This window comes from Chiloscyllium plagiosum, unplaced genomic scaffold (assembly GCF_037043375.1).
Source record: "Chiloscyllium plagiosum isolate Xiang-an unplaced genomic scaffold, Cpla_swu_hap1 HiC_scaffold_52, whole genome shotgun sequence".
Taxonomy (NCBI): domain Eukaryota; kingdom Metazoa; phylum Chordata; class Chondrichthyes; order Orectolobiformes; family Hemiscylliidae; genus Chiloscyllium; species Chiloscyllium plagiosum.
The window spans coordinates 13,420,288-13,443,822 of record NW_028270190.1 but is presented as its reverse complement, the minus strand read 5'-3'; the positions used below and the strand labels follow the sequence as shown (position 1 = coordinate 13,443,822).

The following is a 23,535-nucleotide window of genomic DNA, read 5'->3' as shown; positions in this document are numbered from 1 at the left end:
TGAAATTAATATATACTCGGGTAGTAATGTATTTTCTGAAAATTTGAAATGTCTTGAAACGGACACGCTCTCTGGCACTATTTTACACCTTGACACGAATAGTGGTGTTAGGCTTGTGCAGACGCTATCACTTTTTGAGAACCTGATAGTATTTGAGGATCCGAAATTGATGAAGAACATGTCAGAGTTTAATGGTGAACATGGAACTAAAAGTCATGTTGGCTTTTACGACGTCTTAGATTCAGACTGCAATGTTTGTCAGCCTTGTCAGGCCCCTAGTATCCCAAACGCAGCAAGTACTCAAGTCTGCTGCCCGATGTACTGGCCGTTGCAAGTGCCAGATTAGCGGCCATGCAAATTCAGGAAGGCTGGACGGTGCTGGCAACAGCATGGTCATGTACTCTGCCAATTCTAATATTCCTGCATCATTTGTGTGAGGGTGTGGATGTGTGGCGGTAGTCAAATGCGAACATTAGGATCAGGTACAACCAAACAACACGTTCCAACGCCAGGAAAGATGTGTCATTGTTCTCTTTCTGTATGCCATTTCATAAAAAATATTTAATTTGCATTGAAGTTGCCACAATTTAAATCATTGATTATGTAGCCAACCAACACTTTGTTCAGAGTCTTCTGAGGATGTAGTGTGAGTTGTTGTGCAACTGGCACAATGCATAGCAGAAGTTTGATGGGACTAAAAAGGTAGCAGCTGAACTGGAATACCCCACAGCGAAACTGACTTCAAAAGAGACAGGTAAGCGGGAATGAACTAAAGGAACACGCTAACAAACTCATAAAGCTGTCACTTATATTCACTTGTTTCGGTGATGGGAGGACTGCTTATCCTCTACCGATTGAAGTCTTTGCAATTGGAGTTGTTCTCAAAGATTACCATGTAATGAAACAGTAAAAGGAGCTGGTTCATTGTTTAGAACATAGCATTCAAGTCAGTTGAGGTTCTGGTAATTGCGATGTTCGGACTACAATTACTTTGCAGTAACTGTTACTTGTACACATGAGATGGAAGTTGTAAGGACGTGTACAGATAGATGCACAAATGTGAGAGAGGTGCTTCTTATTCTGTTGATGATAATAATGATGAAGAGAGTTCGATCGCACCCTGTCTGTGGTTGTTCCGGTGGAACACAGACGTACGTTTCATTTTTCCTGCAGTTGCCCCAGTGAATGTAAGATGGTTTGAAGCCACCCACTCATAGTAATTCGTATTCAAGGACGACCAATCTTTAATTTACCTCCCATAATGTCGCTCTTCATTGACACTTTCTAATAGTAATTCTCTGTTCCCATTTACAGAGTATCACACAGTGGCATGAGGACTCTACTGCTGGTTCTCGGTTTGATGTGTAAGTTCCTGAACATTCATTCAAACTTCACTCTGTTTAATTGTTTTAATCACGCATAAACATAACCTATCGTGCATTTGTGATCGTATTAAAATAACTTTTGTATTTTCAGTGCTGATAGGAGTTAATCTTACGGAAGAAAAGAAACAATTATGTAATATACTGAATGGGCACTACTCTGTCAAATTGTCTCCCTTGTTATTAACTATTAGCATAAAATTTATAATTATTTCGGAAAGAGTACTACAGTATCCATGACACTACACTAGACTCCAACGAAATGCTTAAGAAGAACAGGAAGCCAACTGGCATGTCGTGACTCTGCTGTGTCTCAGAATGTGTCCTTGCCAAGAACCAATTTTCTGCAATCACTTCAAAACCCTTCACCTCACCTGTTCCGATACGCATCCAATTCCATCTCATAGAGCGGATTGCCACTGTCCCCATTAGACTCTTCGGCAAACGTTCCTGATACCAATAGCTGCGGAGAACAATGTATCTGCATTTCAGAATATCATTAATTTACCTGATAGAGGTTTATAAAATTCTGAGGAGCATGGAGAGAATAAATTGACAACGTCTTTTTTCCTGGGTTGGAGGAGTCCACAACGAGAGAGCAGAGGCTTAGAGTGAGCGGGGAAAGGGACCTAAGGGGCAGCTTTTCACACAGGGGGCGGTACGTGTATGTAAATAGCAGCCAGAGGAAGTAGTGGAATCTGGTGCAATTGCAATTGCAAAATTTAAAAGGTATTTGGATGTGTATATCAGTAGGAATTGTTTGTGCTGGGTAGGAATATGTGCTGGGAAATGGGACTAGATTGGGTTGGGGTAACTGGTCAACATCGACGGGTTGGACCGGAGGGTCTGTTTCCGTGCTGTAATCTATATGACTCAATGACTCAAGCAACTGATTAGACTTTTAGATTAGTTTAGTTACAGTGTGCAAACAGGCCCTTCGGCCCAACAAGTCCACACTGACCCGCCGAAGCGTAACCCACCCAGACCCATTCGCCTACATTTACCTCACACTACGGGCAATTCACCTAACCTGCACATTTTTGGATTGTGGGAGGAAACCGGTGCACCCGGAGGAAACCCACGCAGACACAGGGAGAATGTGCAAACTCCACACAAGGAGTCGCCTGAGGCGGGAATTGAACCCGGGTCTCAGGCGCTGTGAAGCAGCAGTGCTAACTACTGTGCGACCGTGCCTCCCACTTCTTTCTTGTTTTCAACATTTCTGTCAATACGATCACTTTCTCTCGTAATCGACACTGTCAAAACCACTCGTGACTTTCAATGTTTTTTTGTTCGAAACTGCACTCAACCTCTACTTCTCAAATGACTACAATTGGAACTTCAGTCGTTCCAGATTACTGTGTCCCTCGTCCCTGCTAATACCAATTATAGTTTTGATGCGTCTGGCAGCTCATGTTGCTATGTCAAATTCACTGTTCTTTACAACATAATATTAAACAGTTTTTTTTTGTGACCCTCAGTCCCAAACAGCAAAATCGCTGATCCATGTGTGAACCACACAGTCTTGGATCCGACCAGGAGGAGCATTAAATTGGGTCTAAAAGAATGCTTACACCGAGATGAGTGTGGTAACAATCTCCAACAGGGATGGTACAGCTTTAATAGGTAAAGAGTGAGTTTTCTTGGAACGTTAGTATAATTGTAAAAGGCGGGGTGATGGCTCACTGTTTGCACTGTCAATGGTTTCATTGTCCTAGGCACCAGTGTAAAGCTATGAGGGAATTGGTGGGAGTGAAACAAAAACTTCTGTAATTCCGGAATACTAAACTTATCTCCCTCATTGTTGAAACTGAAAACATCATGTTTCGCAAAGAGAGAAACATAAATGTATTTTAGGGAAGGACTCGTGATATTTTTATAAAATTAAAAGCAAACTCGTTCATAATCATGTGTAACTCTTTTAAACATTTATCATACCACAATTGAACTGCAGCACACATTTCCTGTCTCCATAGCCATCAGTTGATTTACAGAAAGAGCACAGTCCACAGTTTGGTGCTCCGCATTAGGAGCACATCATTTTGTTTTGGTCATGATGTTATTCTGGTTATGCAAACGAGGGGCACCTACTCTGGTATTCACGGTCTTTCATTAATTTACACGAAGAGAACTGTGTTCTCTTTGAAAGTGATTCAACCAAGCATTAATGAGACAATCGCTGTGAGGGTTAATCATGAATCTAATGGAGAATTCTGAACAGACTCCTCTATCAAGAGAATAATTTGAATGTTCAGCTCACGACCACAGGGACGGGTATTGACTTCAACTTTTGTTACGTGTTTAATGGAATAAAGATCGTAAAACACTTGAGGATAAACCAGGATAGTTTAATGTTGATGAGAGGATATCTATAGGTCATGCTTGAAAGTTCGTGTATGTGTGAATAATTGAAAATAAAACAGTAGATAGAATGTCCACTTTCTATACAGTAAATCCTCCGTACAATCTTGCAAATACCTGAACCTGAGCCAAGGGCTAACAGCATATATTCGGGCTGGAGGGAAATATTTCATTCAGAGTGCATGTTTTCGAAAGGGGCACAGATTGTGGAAGTCTCGGACAGTTTACCAGTCAGGTAATATATGTGATCAGATCAGGAGCTGACTCTGTAATTTTTATTTCAGTTCTGGTGAATGGATGATTCCAGAGAATGCTGTCCCAATTGATCACTGCTGCACAAGGAGTACAGGCTGGTTAAATGGTATAACCACCTATTTATCTACCATATTTAATTCTCCATTACGCACTGCTCATTGTATCTTTTAATCATTTCCGATTAAAACAAAATGAATTGCAGGTCGCCATCCTTCCGTGAGTGATGGGGAGGTAACCAGGACTATCTGTTTTAATTGGAATAATAATAACTGCTCCTCTAGGCAAGACATCATCATCAAGAAATGTTCCACATTCTTTGTGTATGAGTTGAAGCCGACACAATTCTGTAATGCTGGATATTGTGCAGGTACGTCATAAGTAATTTCCCACCCACAGTGTGGTTCTGAGATTTCACGCGAGTCCGTTAGAATGTTACAAGCACCCCTTATTCGGTAAGCAAAAATGAGATGAGATACTATGTGGTCCTGTCCCTAATTTCTGGAAAACATAAGTGCTCTCCATGTCACTCACTCTCTACCTCCATGGGAGCGTACAGAATACAGAAGAGACCAAGTGTCCGGTTGTGAGTTCGCTCGCTGAGCTGGTGGGTCTACATATACTGGGTGGAAAATCTGCTGGCGCTATTCGGATGGGGTTAAACTAACTCACCAGGAAAATGGGAACCTGAGGTGTAGTTCCAATGCACAGAAGGATGAGAGTAGGGAGGACATGGACACGATTTCGTGGTCACGGGAATGGGCTGGCAGGGAGCAAATTGGTTTGAAGTGAGTCTTCTTCAAAGCCAGAAGTATCCGAAATAAGGTCGGTGAGCTTGCAGCATGGATAGGTCCCTGGGACTTCAATGCTGTGGCTATTCGTGGATAGAGCAGGGGGAGGAATGGATGTTGTAGGTTCCAGGGTTTAGATCTTCAATTCAGAACAGGGAAGGAGGTAAAATAGGGTGTGTGGGAAGTGTGGCCTTGTTCGTCAAGACAAGTATAATGGTAGTCGAAAGAACTTCTAACGAGGACTCGTCTATTGAGAGAGCATGGGCTGTGGTGAGAAACAAGAGAGGAGAGGTTACACTGCTGGGAGCTTATTTATAGGCCTCCGCAGATTTCCAGGGATTAGATTAGATTCCCTACAGTGTGGAAACAGGCACTTCGGCCGAACCACTCCACACCGACCCTCAGAAGAGTAACCCAGAAAGACCCATTCCTCTCTGATAATTGACCTAACACTTTGGGGCAAGTTAGCATTGCAACTTCACCTGACCTCCACATCTTTGTACTGTGGGAGGAAATCTGAGCACCCGGAGGAAACCCACGCAGACACAGGTAAAATCCGCAAACTCCACTCAGACAGTCACCCGAGGCTGTAATTGAACCTGGGATCCTGGTGCTGGGAGGCAGCAGTGTTAACCACTGAGCCACCGTGCCGCACCTAATATGGAGGAGAGTATCGGCAAAACGATTCTGGGTAAAAATGAAATGTACAGCGTGGTCATTATGGGGGGCTTTAAATCCCACAGCATTCATGATAAATGCTATATTTCGAGGATGTCGGATGGATTAGTTTTCGTACAATGTGTGCAGGCAAGTTTCCTGACACAGTATATCGAAGGGTCGATAAGAGTGACGGCAACAGTGGGTCTAATACTTGGTAATGAACCAGGCCAGGAGTTTGATTTAGTATCAGGTGAGTACTTTGGAAAGAGACCATAATTCGGTTTCGATTCGTTCAGAGACGAAGATGGATAGAACATGCCACAGGCATGAGATACAGATTGAGGAAGGGCAATTATAATACGATTAGGCAAGACGTCGGATGCAAAGAAAGCGGTAGCAAAATACCGGGATAGAGGTATTCGAAATGTGGAGCTGCTTTAGGGAACAGATATTGCATTTCCTTGATACATATATCCCAGCCAGGCACGGGTGAAGTGATAACATAAGGTAACTGCGGTTTACTAAAGAAATTGCATCGCTTGTTAAGCGGAAGAAGGAGGCTTATGTGACCATGAGGCGACATGGTTCAGGTGAGACGAAGGAGAGTTGTAAACTTGCTAGGTAGGATTTAAAGAGAGAGTTCAGAAGATCAAAGAGAAGACATGAGCAGTCTTTAGGAGGCAAAATAAAGGAGAACAATGAAGCTTTCTATAATTTTGTGAGGAAGAAAAGGATGACGAGAATCGTGATCGCGCCATTCAAAGATAGAAGTGGGAAGTTGTGTGTGGGCTCTGTCGAGATCGGATTGCAGGTCGTCAACATGGTTTCATCAAAGACAGGTCAAGTCTCACCGACCTCATTGAGTTTTTTGAGAAGTTAACCAAGCATGTCGATGAGGGTAGGGCAGTTGACATGGTATACATGGACCTGAGGAAGGCTTTTGATAAGTTTCCACATGCTAGGCAGTTGGAGACAATGCAGGGTATGGAATTGAGATTAATTTAGCAGTTTTGATTGGAAATTGCCTTTCTGCAAGAAAGCAGCAATTGGTGGTTGATGGAAAATATTCAGACTGGCGTCAGCTTCCTAATGGTGTGCCACAACAATCTGTTTTAGGACCACTGCTGTTTGTAGTTTTTATAATAGACTTGGATGCAGGGGTAGGTGAATGTGTTAGTAAATTTGCAGATGACTTTAATGTCGTTGGAGTAGTGGATAGTTTGGAATAATGTTGCAGGTTTCAGGACGACTTGCATGAACTGCAGAATTGGGCTAAGAGGTGATGAATGGAGTACAATGTTGATAAATGTGAATAGATTCACTTTGAGAAGAATAACAGGAAGACCGAATACTGGGTCAATGGAAAGATTCTTGGCAGTGTGGATGTGCAGATGGATCTTGGAGTCCATGTACATAGTTCACTGAAAATTGTCAACCAGGTTGTGCTGTTAAGAAGGCATGCATTATGGTATGTTTCATCGGTAGAGGGATTGTGTTCCGGAGCCGTAATGTCAAGCTGCAATTATGCAAAACACAAGTGTGGCCGCACTTGGAATATTGTGTAGAGTTCTGGTCCCCCCATTACAGGAAGGATGTGGAAACATTGGAAAAGATGCAGAGGAGATTTACCAGGATGTTGCGTAGTCTGGCGGGAAGGCCTTATGAGGAAAGGCTGAGAGACTTTAATTGTATTCTCATTGGAAAGGAAAAGGCCAAGAGGGGATTTGATAGAGGCATACAAGACGATCAAAGGATTAGAATGGGGTGACATGAAAGTCTTTTATTCCAGTGATGATGCCATCAACTTGAACGAGGGGCCATAGCTATAAATTGATGCGTGATAAATTTAAGACAGAAGTCAGAGGCAATTTCTTCACTCACAGAGTGTTAAGGGCATGGAATGCTCTGCCTGCCAATGTAGTTAACTCACCAACATTAGTGAGATTCAAACATAACTCGAAGCACATGGATGATGATGGGGTAGTGTCGGGATGGGCTTAGACTAGTTCATAGTTTGGCGCAACATCGAGGGCCGAATGGCCTGTTCTGCACTCCATTGATCGATGTTCTGTGTTTTATTATTGTTTTCTCAGACGTTTCGTCAAATGTGAGCCTCCGTTCAACTAATGGTGTTCTGTCCCAATTTCTGTTTATTTTCTTGGTCTGTTAGGTGGGTGACATAACTATTGTTTCTTTTTTCTCAGAGGTTGGTAAATGGGGTCGAAATCGATGTGTTTATTGGTGGAGTTCCTGTTTGAATGCCAGGCCTTTAGGAAATCCCGTGCCTGTCTTTGTTTCGTCTGTCCGAAAATAGATGTGCTGTCACAATCAAAGTGGTGTCCTTCTTCGTCTGTGTGTAAGGATCGTTGTGATAGCTGATCATGAATCTTGATACCTAGTTGGTGTTCGTTTATCCTGATGGCTATTTTCCTGCTTGTTTGTCCGATTCAGCGTTGGTAGCCCACAAATCTACCAATGGAATGAAACTGCTGCTGATGAACCTAAAGGACACTTTACGACCAAAACCCTAATTCGAATGTCATTTACAAAATGCCCTGCAAGGGCTACATCAAACACTACACCCTACAGCCAGGAAGAAATCTAGCCTCCTGGATACACAAACACCTACTAGTCATTAAAAGACATTATCATCTATAACTAGTATCTTAACACACGGATAAAGAAATACACGACATCAATATCACATCCATCCTCGGACAGCCAAATGTAAACACGCACGTGAATTCAGCGATCCCTGGCATTCAAACCGAAACTCCATCAATAAGCACATCTGTAGTAATCCTATTTACCAACCTCTTCGGAAAGAACCGGAAATGATATCACTCACTTTAACAGACCAAGACACGTAAAGAAAAAGCAGGACAGATGACAGTGCTTCAACAGAGGCTCACTGATTATGTTAAGCCGCGTGGTAAAGAACCAGCTGGTCACAAACCTACCATCGCAGGGGGCAAACTGCAACCTGAACTTCAACTTGATATACAAAAAGTCCCAAAAATCACAAAGTCCAAGTGTAATTCTGAGCAGTTCAGATGAACATCTGAGATAGAGTAGAACTTGGCGGATGCTGAAGTGAGGAAAAATGAATGGGCAGACTGATAGGAGAAGGATGTGTAACTCATCCAAGTGTGAAAGAGTGCGTGATGGTCGAGCGGTAAAATGCGCCAGCCCAGTGTGATGTTGTTAAAGACTGGAGTAGAATAAAGCGCGTGACGGGAGTGGGATGTTGTAAATGAAAGGAATAGAATATAGACCCCGAATGAAGGGTAATGCTTTTACTGACGGTAACAGAATACTGTGCATGATTGGACTGGGACTTTGTTACTGATGGGAATATAACACAGTTTCTGAAGATGGTGGGATGTTGTGACTGGCATGGGAGGAGTGATGAAGTGAGTGACTTAAGGAAGTGAGATTGAATTTTGGAGGAGAATTTGATGTGTTGACCGACAAGGTTAGAAGACCGTGATTAAGGTGAATGGAATTCAGTAAATCAGACAGCAGGATGTCGTGACTGAGCGGGTACGACCTCATGACTGGTGGAAGTGGGAGTTAGTGTCTTAACTGAGTCGAAATCGTGAACTGGGAACTGAGAAGTCATATTTGACTAAAATGGGATTTCGTGAGTAATTTAATGACTGAGGTGATCGGGATGAAGTGAAAGAGTGAGTTGAATGCAATGATGCAGGAGAGAAAACACAGAGTTATAGATTCCAGTCCGACCGCAGAGGTAATTTTAATAATAGCATATCACCACCTTGATAATTCTCCAATCCTCCAAATAAACCTGTAGTCTTGAATATTATGACACTTCAAATGCTGGTTCACTGCATTTTACCAGTTGATAGGTTGATGAGCAGAAAAACTCCCAGCCAATGTATTTCAAATCCCAATATTGCTTCTGTCCATATGCTTTAACTCCAAAAATCTCCTCAGCCTTTACTTTGCACTTGACAGTTGCTTCATTTGTTTCATTAGTTTCTATGAAGGGAAAGAGGTTGTCTTTTTTTCAGCTTGTCGATGCCCTTTCTTATCTCAACCACGCTGTCACGACCAATTCAGCACCTTCCTCTCCAAAGGGGATAACTCCAGCGTATCCAAACTTTCTATATAGCTCTATTCAAGGCACCTTTGTGGAAAGTATTCTGTGCACCGACTCCAGAGCAATCAAATTTTTCTATCGTGCATTGACCAGTATGCTCACAGTACTCCAACAGTGACTGAAACACAGTCATTTGCATCTGAAATCTTATCTCCCTGCATTTATGAGCGAAAGAGCACCTGGGAAATGGAATTAACCAATGTGCTTCTTTAATTATCTCGTCAACCTGTCTTGACACATTCAGCAATCTGGGTCGACATACTGCAAGACACTTCTTTTCTTCTTTGATTCCGAATGTCCAATCATTCATTAAGTTGTGACATGGATTCTTCCTTCTTGTAAATTGTACCATCACACATATGTCAGTTTTACATTTCATCTGGCACACAACCGTCTACCTGGCAAAGTATTTGTATCCATGTGTCACTGAATAACGTGTTCCTCAATGTACTTAATTGGCCAATCTTTGTATCAGCATAATTTAATAAAGGTCCTCAGTGCTCACACATTCAAATTTGAAGCTACAAATCTATTTTACTTAAGAATATGAAAAATAAGTGAACCAGCAATGATCACTGTGGTACACACTGCTGTCAATTCAATAACAGACCATCTTTCTCCCATCATTCTGAAAATCGTGGAACCTACTTGTTCAATTTGCCGCTTTTGTACATTTTTACCTAAGTTTCCCATGTTGGATCTTGTGAAAGTTATTGTAGAAATTATTATAAATTATTTAAAATGCCAAACATTTTGTTACCTCGTAGAAATATTCCAGTAAGCTTTTTTTATAACATCTCCCTTTGACAAAGAGGCAGTGAATACGCTTTCAATGTTTGGTTCGCCAAATGAAAACTCATGTTATGCTTCACTTGTTCTTTCTTCAAAAGCCTTCCCAATAATTACATGAGGGTTACTGGTCAATTGCTCCCTAGTATTTGTTTACGAGATTATTGTCGAAAGGAAGTTTTGGCGTTAGTCGTTCTCGAATCTTCTTTCATCCTCTCTCCGACACGATCTCAACTGGAAAATTTGGCTCAGGCAATTCGAATTAACTTCCTGAGCAACCCTATTGTTAAAAAACTGAATATTTGACCACTGTAAATTTTTTTTAAAAGTCCTCCCATACCACCTCGCCTCTTAACATAAATTCCGACATTTTGTGCTTGTATTGTCCTCCTGGTGAAAGAAAAGACACCTGTAAAGTAATGTTTCACCGTTTTGCCAATGTGCTTCAGTTAAAGCAACAATTGCCACCTTCGTCCACCAATTCCTTACACCGAATTCATTTCCTTTTGATATATTCATAGAATCTGTGTATACTCCCCTTAATGTTAACCGCCAGAGTTAGCTTATGCACTTGTTTAGCCCGATTAACTCTTCTTTCTCATCCATCAAACATTTCTCCGTGTCGGTATTGACGTGGTTCTGGCAATTTCTTGTCACTTTTATGACACCTGTGCTCTTGTGACGACTTCGGGTTTGGCACTGCTCTGATTCTATCGTCCGACCCCACTAAGAGTATTTTATTAAGACACGCAGTGCAAGTATGGAGTGGGTTTATTTGCGAAGTAGATGCATTATCTAATGATTATGTAACCTTTCAAAACAGTACACGATGCATCACCTGTAAGCTCATATGCCACCATCCTTTCTTCCTATTGCAGAAAGAGTACCAACTCAAAGACACAAGGATCTATCGACAACATTTTCGATTGACATTGCCTCGCCTGACTCTTCAGGGTCTGAGACTTCTACTTTGAATTCGTTTACTCTTCCATCCAACCCTACGGAATTTTATAACCTTCAGACTGATGCTGAGCAAGGTGAGGGATTTGTAGGTTATGAAAAAAATCAGGGAAAGTATATGAACACCAAGCTGTGTGGCGTGATGACTTGTGAGAAAATGCAGATAATTTCAGTGTCGTTTTGACAAATTGAATGAGTGTGGAAAACAATGCAGGATGAAGTCAATAGTAGCTGCAAAAAGGCGACGACAGTTTAAAATCAAAATGGCTACATATTGAGACAGTGCAATGTGCAAAAAGATTTGATTGTCCTAGCTGCAAAAGGAAGTCATGCAGGTAAGTCAAGAAGTAAATGAAATGTCGCTTTTCAAAGCAAGTCGTTTTGAATATAGGATCTGGCATGTCTTGCGATAATTGTACATGCCTTAAATGAGAACACGACTGAATATTGTACGCAGTTTCGGTCTACTTAACCGATCAAGAATGGACTTACGATAAAGGCAGTGTCAGTAGCTTTACCTGACTGATAGCTTGGATAGCTGACCTAACTAAGACGTATGAAGTCAGGGTATTGTGTAGCGACTGAGGGAAGTGGGATGCAGTGGCTAAATGGAGTTAGATGTAATGACTGAGGAGTTTGGAATGTATTAACTGAGGTGCATAGAATGTAATGGTTCTCAGTAGTTACCACGAGAATGATAAATTACTGGAGAGCCTGATTGACCGATTAAGTTTATACTGACAATGGTAATAATACCAACTTCGCAAGTCCAACTTTGCCGCACTCGACCGATAGTCTTTAATCGTATGTTACTTTGAATGCTCATCCAAGTACTTTCAAAGTTTCGTGACGTTTCCCACCAGTACTATTATCGCTGACAGTTCAATCAAAACCCAAACACATCTAGCGAAAACGATATTCTTTCAACATCCTGTAAGCTTTCTGCCTTTCACTTCAATACTTTTCCCTTGATATGGATATTTCTACGAAGAGAAACAGCGGCTTTCATTTCAACCTGTTCATGCCTGTGCTTATCTTGTCTACCAGTCTGGGATCCCCATTCAAACTTGCACGCTCAAAACAAAAAACGATATGCATAACCTCTTCATAGCTTCATCCAAGGCAACCTCCTGACAAACATTCTTTTGACCCTTTCCAGTGCAACCACATCTTCCGACAGTGTGATGACCAAAACTGCAACAGTAGTTCAGCAATGAACTGAGCAAAACTTTCTGTAGATTCAAATTGACCACCATGTTGTTTTCACACTGGAATGCCTCAAAACGACAAGAATCCAATGCTGCTTGTCAACTACCCGGTTGAATTCTCTTGCCAGATTCATGTATCTCTGATCAAGGGCAGTAACATGACTTTTCTCCTCTCAGAACTGAAAATGTGTTGCTGGAAAATCGCAGCAGGTCAGGCAGCATTCAAGGAACATGGGAATCGAGGTTTCGGGCATAAGCCCTTCTTCAGGAATGCTTTTCTCCTTTTCCCCTCTCTGAAACCAAGCCTTGGTTGTTGCTTCGTCACATTTATCAGGTTAAAAATGTCACCTGACAAAATCCATTCATCTAATATATATATATAAATATATTTAATGTCACCTACTTGGCTAAGCTTTGTATGCTGTGGTTCTGTTCGCCGAGCTGGAAGTTTTTGTTGCAAACGTTTCGTCCCCTGTCTAGGTGACATCCTGAGTGCTTGGGAGCCTCCTGTGAAGCGCTTCTGTGGTGTTTCCTCCGGCATTTATAGTGGCCTGTCCCTGCCGCTTCTGGTTGTGTGGGACAACACTACCATTATAGGGCAAGCAAAACAAAGAACAGCCAGGGAATTCCTAGAAGCATGGCACTCATCCACAAACTCCATCAACAAACACATAGACCTGGACCCAATATACCGGCCACTACAGCGGACAGCTGAAACTGACAACCGGAAGCGGCAGGGACAGGCCATTATAAATGCCGGAGGAAACACCACAGAAGCGCTTCACAGGAGGCTCCCAAGCACTGAGGATGTCACCTAGACAGGGGACGAAACGTTTGCAACATAAACTTCCAGCTCGGCGAACAGAACCACAGCAACGAGCACCCGAGCTACAAATTTTCTCGCAAACTTTAAGCTTTGTATAACCTGCAATCTTATTTAGCATGCCCGTGTGACTACTCTCCGAAATTCGCATCTGCAGATCAAAGTGGTTTGTGAACATCTCAAAGATTAAGTGACCCAACAATGATAACAGTGGTACCCACTGATACCTGTTCCAAACACTGGCTTTTAGCATGACCAACTGCTATGTCTATGGGCATTTTTATTTAAATCAGAATTGCCAAATTCCGCTGCATCCTTTGCAATTTTAACTTCATGCGTTTTGGCTTGGAGTTGTGTCAAATTTATTTCCGAAATACTGATTAATTGATAGCCTGCCAAACACTTGAACACCTCTTCAAAATAATTAACAAGCCTTCTGAGCCATGACCTCCAGGTAACAAAGCAATGCGGACTTAGCTGATCAAATATTGTGTCTCATTTAATACTCTTCCAGTGTGTGCCCACTAGACACAAACTGATCGTTTGTTAGGGACTGATCGTTCCATGGTTATTCACTTCATCTTGATTTACTTGCCGAATATCTTTGGATTAACCAGAAAGTTGTTCACAAGTGTTTTCTCATGTCGATTATTTGCTCCTTAATTGTTTTCTTGAACATCCACCAAACTTACCGGGGTCTAGCAATTGAGGTTGCGTCCTGGAAATCATTGACTCACTTGTATTATCTGTATCCGTGTGATGACTCCTGTTAACTCAATGCTATGTATACAGTTCTTTTACCACCATTGACGATCAAAAATATTAAGTGGGGCATACACTGCAGGGTGGAGCAGTTATTGTAGAACCTTCAAACTGGTTCACGAAGCTTCGTCTTTAATGCCAAACACCACCTTCAGTCCTTCCTTTTGAAATCCTCTGCATTTGGGTCTTCCTATCTACATCTATTTCCCTCCGCCTGTGTCTCCCTAACTCCATGTGTCATTTATTGATCACTCTGATCACGAGGCGAAGGTGAAACGGGAAGTCTGGAATTGCGTAAGCATGGAAATAAATTGCTTGTGAAATGGAATCAATGAGCAGCAGACTATTAGAAGCATAGAGTGAAGCATGGTAATTGAGGGAAGAGAGAGAGCAGATAAGAATAGTGAACTGAAGGCAGAATAGCAATATACAGATGTGCAGATAGAACAAACAATTACGAGCAAGACAAAAGTGAATCCAATCTGGTAGGGACATTTTATAAATCAATACTATATCCTGTCCAGAACTACATGTATGTGTAATTTGTTTGATGTCGTAAATATTGCATTTAGGTTCTCCGCATCAATGGGTTCATGTGATGATCACTTCGGATGCAGAGATTGACAACAAAAAGGCGAAGAAAATCACGCTGAAGACGGTAAGAGATTCCACTATACAAAGAGGGCAGACGCAAATTACCCACATCCAATGCCACCCCACGAGTTCGACCATCACCCTCGCCCCCGCAACTGCATATAATAACTGTTTTGGGGAGGAGCTAAGCAATGATAAACCTCTCATATTTTCTGCTTGCATCACACGGACAAAAGATCGAGAGGAAAGCTGAATGACCTTCTTATGATTTTTGCTTCTTCGCTTCCTTTCATGTTTTGATTTCTCCATCAAATTTTGTCTTCTATCACTGTCCTATTATTTCTCACTCTCGCCCCCCCCCCATGTTTCTCCCCTTTCACTGGTGTTACGGAAATGATGCCATCGCCTCTCGTTTTTTTCTCCTCTCCTTGTCCCTGTCTCTCATTCCAGTCCACTTTGTGTGTTTCTCAATTTGCGCCATTCCCCTCCCTGCTCCTGTCTCCATTTGACAATACCTTTTGACTCTGCTTCGTCTCCTAATCTCAGTGTAAACATCTTGTTTTTCATTGTGCAATAAAGCTTCAGGAAATGGTCAATGAGCGAGCCCGGAGGAATGTGGAATTAGTCCAGGAGGAGGGACACTGTGTGGCTGTGGTCGCTTCAGGACCTGAAGGAAACTGAGTGTGGTCATGAGGCCCAAACACCCAGGCATCGCCTTGCCATATTGATCACTGGATTGCTACAACCGAATTGGCCTTCACACTTCTGACATAACCAAAGCAAACCATTACCAGTTAGTTCTGCTGTTGAATAGAAACGTGCTTCCTTTATAGTGGTAACGAATATGCTTTATATTGCACTTTTCCCCACCGTATGCTACATTTAAGCATAGATGGCCCTTTTAACAAACGGCGAACCAGAAGTGCAGGGCCCTCGACCCTTCCAGCCTGCTCAAATGATCCAATGTGATCCCCGATCTGATTTTAACCTCAGCTCCAAATTCAAAGATAGCCTTTTATCCACTCAGTATTCAGTGATCATTCAACAAAAAAATTCTATTGCCTGCATTCGCTGAATTTTGAGGAAGGGAGACCCCGAAAACTCACCGAAGTATAACAGAACAACTGGAACATTTCTCATTTCTGTCTTAAATGGATGACCCATTTTTAAAAGAAAAATCTTGATGGATCCCATTGGTTACACAAGAGGGAAAATTATGTCCGGCTCCACCCATTAAATTAGATCTTATATGCTTTGAATATGTCAGTGTAGTTTAGCCAGCCACAATCATATTGAGTGGCGGAGCAGGCTCTCAGGTCAGAGCCTCTACTATTGTTCTTTGCTTGCAACTTAGCTATACAGGGAAGGCAGCTGTCTGACAGCAGGAAATACACAACACAAAGAATACCCTTTTCCCCTTTGGTACACTGGCCAGACAGAAAAAAAATGCGGTAATCAATACCGAATATCAGGGGTTTTGTGCTCGGTGGTTTTTGCAAGGGGCGAATTTGGCAGTATGCGCGTTCTCAATTCAAAAACCCAGTTAACTGACTTTCTATGAAATACTTTGGTAAATCTACGTCAAATTCGTTAGGCTATGGGTGGGCTTGCTACTTCTGGCACATGGGATCAACATTTTCAGGATAGCTGGTGAGAAATTCTGGCTTTCAGTATTCTATGTGATTCTGTAATAAAGTATTTCAAGATTTATCCCTGTTAACATCCGGAATGTCGACATTCGCTAATGATTTTGGCCTCCTCAATAGCCAGTTTTGAATTTGCAATTTGCAGTTGCACAATGCGTTCACCAGGTAGACAGTTAAATAGTTTGAAGGGATGTTCCAGTTCCCTCCGACAGTCTAAATAGCTGCAAGCTAGTTGAATTAGCCATGCTAAATTGCCGATAGTATTCAGGGCTTTGTAGGTTCGGTGCAATGGTCAGTGAAATGCAGGTTTACAGGAATGAGGTATGGAGTTGAGAGTGAACGTGATGCTCTTTGGAAGGTGAATGTGGCCTTGTTGGGCCGAATGGTCTGCTTCCACGTTGTCGTTAATCTACGATTCAGTTCTACGATTCAGAGCTGTCCGTACAACTTTACTTTGTGTAAATAATTTTTGTCTGCTTGATACTTTGCAGACGTGCTTTCAGATGCTCCCCACCTGCATTTAAATACTCCGCTTACCTTTCAAACACGAGTTGAAATATGTCGAATCTATTATTTCGAACTGTCTGCTTAGACTTTCAGTTAGAATAAAGGCCGTGAGAATTTGTCATAAAATAACTGATGAGATGATGTCAAGCTAATCAGAGAATTTATAACTGCAAAACAAAGGGATGAATCTGAAAAGTATCCACAAATGAAATCACGTAGGCAAATGTCAAAAAATCTAGAAACAGCAACCACATTGCACGGAATGCATTACAGAATTCGATAGGAGCTCGGGAGAAACCAAAGAACAGATCTGTACACAAATTTGAGGCAATTGTAAAAGCAACATGGTTTTGAAAGTCGTGGATGTCTAACTGCCAGCATTTAATTTGGTAGTCTTAGCGTGATTGGTCTCCAACGAGAGGAAATGTTGAGATATATGCGTTTTCCTTGTTTATTCTCCCTTATAGAAAAGAAAAGTTAATTTGAAGATGCCTTCATTCGATATTTTTTCTCTTCTTTCACCTCTTCTCTCATAAGTTCATAACTTCATAAGCGATAGGAGCAGAAAGGGGCCATTCTGTGATAGCAGATATGCTCATCACCCTTATTTTTCTGCCTTCTCTCTATATTTCTTCAACCCGTTACCAAGTAAAAAGCCATGTAACTCATCCTTAAATTTGCTAATTGTCACTGCGTCCACTGTACTTTGGTGTATCGATTTACTCAGATTTATTATGCTTTGGAAGAAGGACATTTTCCACAATAAATGCACAATTCCTCTGACGCTTTAAGTTGCTTTGTAAACCTGAATTCTCATTTAATATCCACCATTTGCCCCGCATGTACAGTCCACCATCTCGATGGTTTCTGAGTTATCATATTTTACCAGGAAAGTGTGTATGAACCATCGCAATCCTCTACCACAGATAGTACGGCATGGACAGACAGGCACATCACCCCCATTACCTTCATCCAGGGATGCATACAATCCTTCCAGCTGAGACAGAGGTTCACCTGCCTCTTATCTAAATTAATTTACTTCATTAGGTCCTCCCGATGTGGTCTTCTCTTTGTCGGGCAGACCAAATACAAACTAAGAAACGGTTTCATCAAATATCTCAGCCAGACCTGCAGGGCCGACCTGATCTACCAGTCTCCGCTCTTTTTAGTTCTTATTCCGACTCCCTTTCCAACATGGCCAGCTTTGGCGTCGTCTATTGCCACAGCGAATGGCATTGTATACTGGTGGAACAACACCTCACCTTCCATCGAGGCAGCATGCAGCTCAGAGTTCTCAAAGCTGAGTGCTTTAATTTCAAATAACGTCCTTTCCCATAACCCAACACCCATCATAGCCTCTTCCTTTTCCCTTCCATTCGTCTCATTGGTCCTTTCTTCTCGCCATCAAATTTATTCCTTTCTCCCATGCACTATACAGGCTGTACCCTCTACTTGTGCTCAACCATCCCCACCTCACCACCCTGTCCGCCCATCCCCTTTATACCCAGCGCCCGTTACACCGACCGCCAGTCCAGAAGGCGGGCTGCACCCGAGAAGATAAATTTTCCACCTCCTCATGCTGTCTGGCTTGTTCTGTTAATCCATCATCCTGCTTGTCCACCATGGGGACAGACAGTGGCAGATAAGGAGACACTGGTTCATTCACAAACTTACCCACCATGCATCACGCACTGAGACAGACTAGATTCATACGCATAAAGAGAACAACATGAAGATCCATGTAAACGCAAACATAAACATACACAAACAATCACCCTCAAAGATTTGCAGACAGAAAACGGAAACTCGCAGCACCCAAAAACACATTCACAAGCACATAGATCCTCTCACAGGCAAAGAGATCCATGCAGCTCGAAGCATGTGATCAACTATGTTTACGGAGACCTCGTCGATTTTTTTTCGTTAATCTGATTTTGAAAAATCGGTTTTGGTTTGCAGCTAATAACTCTAAACTATAAGCTAAAGTTGAGTTTTAAATCACGTGCAAGTGTTAAAATGAAAACACAAGTGATAACAAACAGGGTTTTGTATATTCGGGAGTTCATGCTTGAGGTTCAACGTGGGTTGTTACCTGATCAAACGATCCTACATAGGAATTGGTTCAAGCAACGTCCGGACAAGACCTCATATTAAAGGAGATGGCACACGATGAATGGTAGGTGGAATCTCATAGCGACGATCGTTGTTCTGTCAGTATGTCGGCAGACTGCTAAATGGATTTTGGACAGCTGCATTTAAGAAGAACAATTCTTTGTTGTCATTACAGCATGCAGCTTTGAAAGCTCCCTGCCTAATATCCCCCGGAAGGCTCTTACAGTTTCAGAGAATAGAAAATGACGATATATGAGTTATGTCCTCTTTACTAGGTGAATTATAATATATACCATCACAAAAACAATCTGGAAGTAATTATCGATGCCTGCAGAACGACGCATCGTGGAAACCTGCCAAGTAATAGGGTCTGATTCGTGTTTATTTTTATTTGACTTCTCCCTTTACTGTGATTGTGTATCCTCCAGTCTTGAACGTATTCTGCTGAAAAGAAAGCCTTTTTGGTTCATTGCATTGACATTGTTGTTTAGTTTTGCGCAGCTGAATTTGATATTTGTTTTGATTGAAATTTTTAAGTATTTTGATTATAATTTATACAATTGCTTTGAATTGAGTATTCGCAGAGACTGAGGTTGGATATTTTAAAGTCCAGTTCGGATACTTTGCCATACATTTGAGGATAGCAAAATGTTGTAATTTGATGGTGTTGCGAATTGTAGGAGGGAGAAAGGGTCACTTATTTCGGGTGTCTACTTCTCTCTCATTGGATCCCACAAACACAAGGAAAAATGCGCTAAAATGCAGACATTTTAGCATGCGTGCAGTCGTGCATATTAGCGTACAGATAAAAGCACATATTATTTTCATTCCACACATAAGCATAGATACTCAGGCACCAGCAGACAATCACACAGTCAATCAAACACTAACTACAAAGCCTCACAGTCTTACAGTGATATTCATCAATGCACGGAACAAAAGGCACATAAGTATGAAAACATCCAAAAGGACGCAGATGTCGTTGTGCACATCGACAGAGATATAAAGACACATGGGCAAAAACAAATACACGTGCAGAAGCAGAGAAAGACAGAGGAAAGAAGTCCCGGCCAACCCATCGCCATTGTGATACCAATGAAATTAATGTGGCAGAAACAAGTTCTCCCACACAGAAAAAAAGTGAAATAATGAAACACATATTGGCAAATTAATAAATACGGACTTTCAAGTCTATGCACAGGCGTGCGTGAACAAACAGACATGGATATAAATAGGTGGAAAGAAGATAAGGACCGACGTATGTATTAACTTTTTCTACATGCAAAAATTGACACACTCATCGACATATACAAATACAGAGAGAATATCACAGTCACACACTGAGCACTAATACATGCGAAGAATGCAACATCTATAAATGTGAAACACATACGTACTCTCACAAGCAAGGTTGCATTAGTGCAGACGTACAAACATTGACCCACCAATAAATTCAATATAAATATGCAACAAAACATACACATAGAGTCCTGAAGAAGGGCTTATGGCCGAAACGTCGATTCTCCTACTCCTTGGATGCTGCCTGATCTGTTGCGCTTTTCTAGCAACACATTTTTCAGCTCATACACACAGAACCACTTAGAAATGCAGAGAGTGACACATTCAGCAAATGCAAATGCAGCATTATTCATCATAGTAGCAAATGTCCACACATAGACAGCCGCAACACAAATACATGCTAAGTAGATGCAGAATCAAAGAAGTAGACACCGAGGACAGGTTTAGCATCAAAATAGTGCGATTTATCAAAGACACGGAAGAGTGATCACTGATGGACTGAACGCATTGACTGTAACAAATTAGACAGGTATAACCATTTGTGAGCCAATGAAATTCTCAATTACGGAATGGAATTTGGAATTTTTTAATCTTAATTCCAAGACATGCAATGAAGTTTCACTCTATTGATAACGTAAGCCACCTGTCACTTCGAAGACACATGTTAAGGGTTTCCAAAAAGGGAAATGTGGTCACAAATTCGGCATTTTCCATTTGGTAGTGTACGGAACAGTTCGATCAAATCGATTCGCCAGTACGCACAGCAAGAAAATGTGATTTGAATTATGTACTTGTTGAACAAAACCTTCAGAGACAGCCCTTGAGCTTTAACAGTTTATTACGAAATGGGGAGAGCACTGTCCAAAGTACGGCTGGGCAGAACTCCGAAGTAAAACAGAACGTTGCAGGATTATACAGAACATCAGGCATGAGCTCAGACACAGGCTGACCGTTAATTACAGGATATCAGTTTGGTGTGAGGAGGTACTGAGTCAGATGACATCTCTCAGAGTCAGCCCTAATGGATATGACACATTCCACAAGTGGACTGGAGTGAAATTTATCACGTCACGTTTGTTGCAAGGACTTGCAAAAAATGTCGGACAGAAGTCTTAAGCAGAGCAACAACATATATTAGCAATATATCGTAAACTAAATGACGGGCTAAGTATGCTTCAGCAACTAAGCTATATGTTCTAGCAATACATCAGAGTGAGGAAACGAGGAACAGGCAAACCATGGCGTCTTGAACAGATAAACTATACATTAGCGTTGCATCATAATGAGAGCAAAGCGACGGGGCTTTGAGACAGGCACAGCTCATATACCAAGGAATTTTTTTCTGCTGGCGTGAGGGGCACTTAAGCAAAATCGTTTCTTAAACAGGACGGAAATAACACCCAAAAAAATGGCTTCCACAATCGTACATATTCTTTTCACCATCTAAAGAGCATGTCAGGATCTTCAGCAATAGCGTGAAGGTAGCGAGAGCCAAGGGGCTTGTTTAGACGTGGAGGTTCTAAATCAGACAGGTAGTCCCACGAATCGGTGGTGTCAGCGCTGTTAGGGCTGGGATCTGGGGCTCAGGGCCTGTGCCAGTGAAGGGGGATCGTGACCAGCTGGGCTAATTATGCGATGGAGAGGAGACGTGAGACAAAGCACGCACAACACTGCTTAATGAAACTAACAAGGATCGCAAGAAGAGCACAGACAACAAGGACAATGAGCACTTATCGAAGGGCACTGGCCCAGGATCTGAGCGACGAGCCCAAGAAACTCCACAAGTCCCACCTGGAGCTGGGTTCCCACTGAGGCAGTGCTCTCTTGCATCGATGTCTATGCGTCCACTCGAGTCGTCCTTGAATTTTGACTGCTGTGCGGGTGTTTATTGGAACAAGATCGTGATATTCCGACATAGGCACCAATTTTCGGCGGTCCCCATTCTTAGGCTTAGTGTGCCTGTGACTATAAACATTAAAGACTATCAGTTTACGTGTGCAGATATTTCCCACTTTTCTAAGGTGTTGTGACAGTCGTGTCAGCCGTTGGGACGGTTCATTGACTCAGTTCAACTACTATAATTAGACGGTATTTGTACCAATGTACTCGAGATAATTTTATAAAAACAAGTTAGAGAAATGTAAAAAGGGCCACCAGGCAAGGGAGTGGATTTGGAACCCTCCTTGCCCAAGTGTGTACAACTTTGCACATAATCAGCTAAACCAGGCATGAGCAACGAAGGAACACAAACTTTTAGCACTTTGGGCAGCCATATCTTGGTTTGAGTGCCGAGGGAGCACCCTATTTGAGTTCATAGCTTGTGGTCTTCAGCCTATTCTTACCGCTCTGATTGCTGTGCCTTACCCAGATCTGGCATTTCCGCCCTTCCCTTGTCTCTATGAGGATAAAATCTTCTATGTTCCTACAAGGCTCCGTAATCGTGTCTACACCAAAAGCACAATGAGAGACATCCTTTTACTAGAATTCAACATGTTAAACCTTACGTTAGCTCCAAGGCAGCTGCAAAGACACTTCTCTCCTTAGTAGCTACATTTCCAGTTAAAATAAGGGTCTGCCTGTTAAATTTTCCAGTGTCCCCTCAGGAATGTGCTGCCCAGTAGTGGTTGTTGTGTGGGCATCTGAGGTAGTTTGCGTCCCCAGTTGGTATGTTGGTCTCAGTTAAGCTTTTCGGGGTTGGCACATGGGGCATAGAGATCGCTAGGTTATTGGACATCTTCGATTTTGCTTGCAACCTCGATCGTGGTTTGGTCTCATTCTGGACATCCCAGTACAAAATCACTGCTCACTGGAATTGTGACCGGAATTGTTAGACTAGTTCATCTCATTTCTCTGGAACATGTCGGCGACACCAGAAGGAATGCATCGCAAAAGCATCGCATTAAACAAAGGTGAGTCAGCTTGTAAATTGAAAAGCTGATTGCCTGATAAAAATTTCTTAGCAGGCAACATATCGCAATATTGACCTCGTGACTCCCAAGGTTTGAGATTGCATTTCAGTTCATCACGAATATTTGCAGGTTGTTGTAAAACTCGTTCTAATTACTGTATTGACTGGTACGCCTGACTGTCATTGTCAGGGAATCAAGCCTTCATATCCTCATAACTACAGACGGGCCTGAGGAGTGGCATTATACATCCGTATTGTCCTTCGAATATATTGAGCAATTGGACTTGTTCTCCTTGCAGTCAGGGGCTTGGTTCATTAACATTAATCTGTTTATCGAGACAGCCCCGGTTGTGGATTA

The 23,535-nt window shown here is 42.1% G+C and overlaps 1 protein-coding gene across 1 annotated transcript; it reads left to right on the top strand.

Moving 5' to 3' along the window:
* The first annotated feature begins 665 nt into the window (after positions 1–665).
* LOC122552147 (pancreatic secretory granule membrane major glycoprotein GP2-like) lies at positions 666–15,422 on the top strand. Its single transcript, XM_043694646.2, has 8 exons — positions 666–754; positions 1,315–1,364; positions 2,864–3,008; positions 4,028–4,104; positions 4,201–4,365; positions 11,237–11,395; positions 14,684–14,769; positions 15,285–15,422. The coding sequence occupies exons 2-8, from the start codon at positions 1,331–1,333 to the stop codon at positions 15,384–15,386; spliced, it is 768 nt and encodes a 255-aa protein (XP_043550581.2). The 5' UTR covers positions 666–754; positions 1,315–1,330; the 3' UTR covers positions 15,387–15,422.
* The last annotated feature ends 8,113 nt before the right edge of the window (positions 15,423–23,535 follow it).